The sequence below is a fragment of the Eurypyga helias genome, unplaced genomic scaffold (assembly GCF_000690775.1).
Source record: "Eurypyga helias isolate BGI_N326 unplaced genomic scaffold, ASM69077v1 scaffold1522, whole genome shotgun sequence".
NCBI lineage: Eukaryota > Metazoa > Chordata > Aves > Eurypygiformes > Eurypygidae > Eurypyga > Eurypyga helias.
The window spans coordinates 1-7,166 of record NW_010237598.1 but is presented as its reverse complement, the minus strand read 5'-3'; the positions used below and the strand labels follow the sequence as shown (position 1 = coordinate 7,166).

At 48.1% G+C, this 7,166-nt stretch overlaps 1 protein-coding gene across 1 annotated transcript; it reads right to left on the bottom strand.

The window, feature by feature from the left end:
* Positions 1-4,167: 4,167 nt before the first annotated feature.
* PFN4 (profilin family, member 4) lies at positions 4,168-7,138 on the bottom strand (the record flags this gene model as incomplete). Its single annotated transcript, XM_010147489.1, has 2 exons — positions 4,168-4,326; positions 7,064-7,138. Coding segments are annotated over 2 exons (234 nt in total), but the record flags the coding sequence as incomplete, so codon positions are not given.
* Between the last annotated feature and the right edge of the window lie 28 nt (positions 7,139-7,166).

Genomic DNA, 7,166 nt, shown 5'->3' with positions numbered 1-7,166 from the left:
TTTCTCTGAAAACAAACCAAACCCAAAGAACCTGGCGTGACTGCAGGCACACTTGTGTGCTGCTGGAAAATCTCAGACCAATGTGCGGATCCAGCAGCGCTTAACCTTAACCTTAAGATGTAACACACAAATGAAAATAACACCCTTTGCTCTCAACTTTCTGCATGCTGCTCTAGTGCTGGACTGACTAAAGGATGCAGGCCCTTCAAACAGTAGGCACACACAGGATTTTAAAACCCTCAGCAGTAAGAGCCATTATTTGACCCATCTGAAATCATGGGAGAGTGCTGCCTCGTAACTCAGCCTGTAGAAGTCAGCTTGAAGATGCAGAGAGGCATGACTGCGATCTAGTGCAAACAGAAGATAACAAAAGCTTGTAATAATTACTATTTCTTTCCCTTGCCACAGCAGGTGATTCCTGTGTGCCCAGCTTGCTCTGGTAGGGGGTCCCACTGCTGCAGGATTCTTCCAAGTAACTCCTCAGACACTGTTCCTGGGTTCCTTGCTTTTGGCACCATCAACTGTTGAGATGGGCTGAGATGCCAAGCCTCCTCCTGCCTGGCAATATCAAATCCGGAGCAGTCTTCCCTCTGCCCCCTGGGCGCTGGGTGGAAGGAGATGAAGAGGAGGAAAAAGAAAGAGTCACAATGGGAATGACTGCAATACTGTACAGCGCAGGGCTGCCGCCCAAAGACATGGGCAGCGTGAGCTGCGAGCCAGAGCCTTTTCAAGTAACCAGCATTGCCTGATAGACCACCGTGCCCTCCGTAAAAATCACTTGCATTATGATATCTGCACAGGAAAAGATAAGTGCATCCTTTCATTATTTGGGGCAAGACTGCAAAGGCGGGATGATAAACACCTTGGAAGCCCGGGAATGTAAATCCCCACAGGGTGGTGCTCTATGGCTATTTTACGGCCAATAAACACTTCAATATTCATCTACAATGTAACTTCAAGGCTTTTCTTTCAGAGGCTGGCTGTCTATTTGTTGAGGTTTTTGTTTTCAGCTGAACCATTTAATCCAGTCCCACCAAATTTGTCTGTAATAGCACAGAAATGTAATGGGAAGCCCACCAGATACCACCCCACAACCGATCCTTCTGCTCTCTTAACCTGTCTGGACTTAGTCAATCGAAAATAAGATGTAAAAGAAGCAATTGCCCTTCTTCCAACACAGCCCATTATCCTGCAGTGTTATAAAAGCTTGGATTTGTTGCTAGAGCAGACCCACAAAAATCATTAAAAAAAGAAAATAGTGAGAATCCAAACGCCTACATTGCTTTCAAATCCACAGAAAATCGCAGGAATTGAATCCCAAGTTTCCAACCAAGCACAGCAACGTCAAACTGTCAGCTCCGCCAGCAGGGCCCCAGAACAACAATTTAAAGAGGTTACGTGGTCCCCGCGCAGGGTTTGTGACTCACCTTTTTCCCCTAAACAAGGGAGCAGCGGGAGCCAACTCAGCCTGCCCTCGGTAACAGACTGATCCCAGTTCCTCCTTTCCCAACTCTGCCCTTGCAATCGGCTATTTCCCAGCAAACCAAGGGGTGGAACCGGATGAGTTGCGTTTTACTTCAGAGGGACAGACATGAGCAGAGTCAGAAATACTGGTGCATCTCAAAATTATTCCCATCCACTGACCTGGTTTGCTCCATGGGTCGCGGCAGAAATCCACTTTCCCCTCCGGCACAGAGGTGGAGATCTGCCGCTCCCCCCAGCACATGGGGAGGTTGGTCGAATGCCTTTGCTGTGCTGATCCGCAGGACCTGTGCGTATCCGTATGTTAGCGGGCAGAGACGGGAGCTCTGGTGTGATTTCTGGACTCCCGCGTAGCACAGACGGGGTTTACTCCAGTTGCATTAAGAGCACGTACGCTGTGACAGTCCTCATGCTGCATATCCACCTCCGGAGGCTTCCTTGTGCTTCCTTTCCTGGAAGGCAGCAGCGTTCAAAGTTTACTGGTTCACAGAGCATTCCTGATGCCTTAGCCACCGGAGCACACCACTCCGTTGAGCTTTGCTGTTTCCCCCAGAAGAGGAAGGTTCAGGTCATGCCTTTCTCAATGTCCTACCCACCAGCTCTTGAGTATCTGGGAGTTGTCAGGGAATAAAAGTTAAAATTCAGAGTACTTAAAAATTAGAAATCACGTCTGTCCATGTGTGAGATTATTCTGTGCATTTTTTCCTATTGATTTTGGGATTCAGGCTTTTAAACTCTTCTTTGAAATGACATTAATTTAGAAACAAATAAGGCTAAACATTCTTTTGCTCTCATGTGACTCCAAGAGCTCGTAAATGATTTGTTTCTGCAGATGAAAAGATCCCAGAGCCTGTTCTTCTCCAGACTGCTCTTCACCTGGTACTGCAGGCAGAGCCTCAGCTGTCCCCTGTGCCGTAACGGGTTCACTCACACGGGGATTCTCTGATGTCTCACAGTACCCAACAGTCCGATTCAAGCCCGCTAGTGACGTTGGCCCTCCTCCCCAGTCCTCATGGAACCTTGCAGTCCAGTTTAAAACAACTCTATGGCAGTCAACGGCGATGCAGACTGACACGTTAAAAATGGGGTTTATTTGTAATATTCAAAGATGTGCGGGACAGCCTGAAAATGTGATAACGTCCCCTGAGTCTGTGATGTCACGCAGAGCTGTAATGCTGTTAGAGAACTTACTTTGCTTAGTGACATTAACAGTTTTCTTAATCTAGCAACAGGCTAAAAGGCAGCAGGAGAAAGCTTAGGCAAAGCATCTTAAACCAAATCTTGAAGACATCACTTTCAGTTCTGTTAAGAAATTTAGGTGATAGATTCATAGGCTGGTCCTCTTAGCAGCAGCAAGACCAGTGTTCTTGAAAAAACAGGAGACTCAGCAGTCAGAATGTGGTAAAGCAGCAGTTTCTGGCTTAAATTGGATAATGCTTCAAACTTCCATACTTTATTTCCTCCTGAGCAGTCCTGAGGTTGAAGAAGTTCAAGTTTTCTACTGATTCAGCTACCTTTCTCTCTGAAGTAGTCTGCTATAACAACACAAGGAATCTTAAAATAATATAAAAAATCAACAGTGAGAAAAGTCACATACAGATTTGATGTAATGGAGATGCTTTTTTCCAAGTTCAGATCCACCTCAGACTACTGTACTCTAAATAAGACAGCAGTATTTCTAGATGAAAATCAAAAATAGTAATACTTATGTGCACGAGGTATTATCTTTTCTAAAGAATAAACAATGAGCATTTTAAACCTACATCACAGAATCACAGAATGGTTTGGGTTGGAAGGGACCTTAAAGATCATCCAGTTCCAACCCCCCTGCCAGGGGCAGATTCACCTTCCACTAGACCAGGTGGCTCCAAGCCTCCTCCAGCCTAACATGCGTAGCAAAGCAACCTCCTTTTCTTTTTTTGCAAATAAATCGCCCAGAATAGCATGAATAAACCCCAGAAAATACACGTTGTTAAACATGCTGCAGATCTGGCCCTGGAAACACTTAGACCTTAGACTTTACCCTTAACAGCGGCCAGTTATGGACAACGTCACTGTTGGCAAGACGAAATAACTTGTGTGCAGATTGTTACAGGACTTTGCAAGTGTTGGGCATTTTTTGCAATTTATTACTGAGTTTAAATGAATTTATTACTGAATAATATTCCTGATTTTATTACTGAGCCAGCTGGACAGATTTGGGGCTGCAGTGAAGTGGTTAATCCTCTCCAGCATCTCACACAATGACAAAATCAGGACTCTGCAGCTGATCTGCAAAGGGCTGGGGTTTGATGTCCCCAAATGGGGAACAAAGAGATGTTAACACTAAGTCTTTAAAACACCAAGCCCAAGAGAGGGGAGCTGAGAGGACGCACACAAAGGAAACTTGGGCAGGAGGGGGAAGGAAATGGGCATATTTGTTAGAGGAGAGATGCTTTGTTACTGTGAGACAAGGAAACTAGCTTCCTGATGTCTCAAGATTCACGTGTAGGAAAAGAGACTCCAGCTTTCTTCTGGAGACCAGGCTTTCTAGAGAAAGTCTGAAGCCCTTAGAGAGCTCTGGTGGCTGTGGGATGTGGTATCAGAGAGAGTTCAGCTGTGAAGATTAACTGTGTTCAGTTTCCCCAATTTCCAGGCTTTGGTAGTTCACCAGATGAATTTTTGAAAGTGTTTGCAAAGGCAGAGCTAACCAACAAAATGCTGGCATGCAGGCACACAGCTACAACCGTTTCCCTCTCCCAGTTTCTCCACAGCTTCCACGCACACGCTGGGATACATGCCCACTCTGTAAGTAGCAACCAGGATGAAAGTCTTTGCCTTCACAACTATCAGGCCTCCGTCTGGCTAAATAATACAGAAAATCGGTGTAAGGTTACAAGGTTCTAAAAATACACATATGTGTACATGAAAGGTGCCCAGGGGTTTACGAACCCTGCCTCCCAAACTCTGCCTCACTCCTTGGTAATAAGGAACCAAAAAAGATGTTGCAAAGTACTGCCTGGCTTTGAAACCAGACAAAGTTTGGGTACAGTCCGCTCTATTTTCATCCTCATTTGGGTATTGGGTTTGCGTGGTGAGGTTTTGGTAGCGGGAGGCTACAGAGGTGGCTTCTGTGAGAAGCGGCTGGAAGCCTCCCGAGTGTCGGACGGGGCCAATGCCAGCCGGCTCCAAGACGGACCCTCCGCTGGCCAAGGCCGAGCCCGTCAGCGACAGTGGTAGCAGCTCTGGGATAACGTGGTTAAGAAGGGAAAAAAACCAGAAGTGTAGATCTTGGCAGACAGAGTGAGATGTGAGAGCAACAGCCCTGCAGACCCTGAGGTCAGTGGAGAAGGAGGGGCAGGAGGTGCTCCGGGGGCTGGAGCAGAGATTCCCCAGCATCCCGTGGTGCAGCCCATGGTGAGGCCGGCTGTGCCCTCAGCCATGGAGGGTCACAGGGAGCAGAGACCCACCTGCAGCCCAGGGAGGACCCCACACTGGAGCAGAGGGATGCCCCAAGGAGGCTGTGACCCCGTGGGCAGCTCACACTGGAGCAGGCTCCTGGCAGGAGCTGTGGCCCATGGAGAGAGGAGCCCAGGCTGGAGCAGGTTTGCTGCAGCACTTGTGACCTGGGCGGACCCAGGCTGGAGCAGCTGCTCCTGAAGGACGGCACCCCATGGGAGGGACCCATGCTGGAGCAGTTCCTGAATGCAGCTCGTGGGAAGGACTCACATTGGAGAAGCTCATGGAGGACAGTCCCCCATGGGAGGGACCCCATGCCGGAGCTGGGGCAGAGTGTGAGGACTCTCCCTTGAGGAGGAGGGAGCAGCAGAGACAGCGTGTGATGGACTGACCACAACCCCCATTCCCTGTTGCCCTGCGCTGCTCGGAGGCAGAGAAATGTGAGAGTGAACATGAGCCTAGGAAGAAGGGAGGGGTGGGGGAAGGTGTGTTAAGATTTGGGTTTGGTTCTCTTTTTACTCTAGTTCTGATTAATGAGAAATTAATCTCTTTTTTTCCCCCAAACTTCATCTGTTTTGCTTGTGACGATAACTGGTGAATGATCTCCCCCTTTCCTTATCCTGAGCCACAAGTCTTTCCTTGTATTTTCTCTCCCCTGCCCAGCTGAGGAGGGCAATGACAGAGCAGCTTTGGTGGGCATCTGGCCCCCAGCCAGGGTCAGCCCTCCACAACTGTATTTTCAAAGTCTCATTTCAAATCTGCTCACTCTGTCATTACTATCTGCGTAGTCCCGTTACTCAGTGACACTTCTCCAGGTAGGCAACCCACCACCTGGTGACCAGACCCTTTTGCTGAAAGGCACTATAGGGTAGGACGCAGCCTTCCTGGGCTCACTCAGAGCTCACCCAAAGACACCAGTTTCAATCTTTTCATGTAACCTTCGGCAATTCCAGGAGACCGGATCATCACCTCTCAATGGAGCGGTGCACGTAAGTCACACATCTATTCATGTCAAGAGCTTTTGGGCTCAGTGTACGCGTAAGTGGGTCACTGGCAGATTTATATTCAGCTGATTGGATGAGATGATCCAGTGATCCCTTCTGGCCTGAAATTCTTTCAAGTCACTGGAGCTGGTGCCAATTTATACCAGCTGAGGACTTTGCTCTGGACCTCAGAACATAGTCCACCTTGCGGAAGAGGCAGCAGGCTGGCATGCCCGAAAGCTGTGTTACATATTAAAGATCATTTACATGTTAAAGATGATGTCACTGTGGACTGATGGCAATTGTCTCTGCAAAGAACCCACCGCCAGGGATGGGGCTACCTTAACGAAAGCTTCATCTTTTCAACACATTCTGCTGAGCATCCCAAGGGGAGCAATATGTACCCCCAGCAAAACTGACTGGAAGTGTTTGGGGGCTGGTATCTTAGGGATTTGGAAAGAAAGTGCTAACTCCCAACGATACCAGGATGACTGTGGTGTGGGGAGCGTTTCGGAACGCTTAGGGAGTTCACGCACTGTGTCGGGGAGTGCACGTTAGCTTTGCCGTGTAGTATGGTATCAGCAGAGGTGCTGCTATTCAGCTGTTTATCAGCTGATGGACAGTGAAAAGAGATAAGCTCCACCTATACAACAGAATTAAAAGTGACAGGGAGCAGTTCTGGGTTATGTCAGAACAGTCCAGGCAGAGATTTGGCCTGGGCTAGCAAGCACTTTCCCAAACAATTTGCAGGCACAGCCTGCAAAATTAAAATGGCCCAGGAGTGCTCCCCATCAGCAAACTGGTACAGCCACGCTGGGGTGACAGTACAGGCACGGCTCATTCCACACCAGCAGGTCTCCGTGCCTGCATACATCTGCTTTAGTGGTGGAATCATTGAGCTCAAAGTGCTTAAAAAGGATTCCTGGAAAATGCCGGTTAAATGGCACCTTTCTTCCAAAAATCAAAGAGGTGACATTAGCAATCAGCTTCACAAGTTTGCCTCCCAACGCAGCTGTATCCGAACTTCATCTCCCAGGTTGAAAGAAGCAAGTGTATTTGGTAGAGTGCAGCACTCCCTGCTGTTACTGCTACTTTGTGATCTCGATTCCCGGAGTTTCTACCTCTGCTGTCACTTCCTAGGATGCTCTTTCATCTCTTACATTAAAGCCAAAGGTTGATGCACAGACTTGTCTTTCCTTTATGTCAATGATAGCTGCATTTTCCAAATGCTTTGTTCTGCAGGTCCTGCACCTGGGTTGGGGA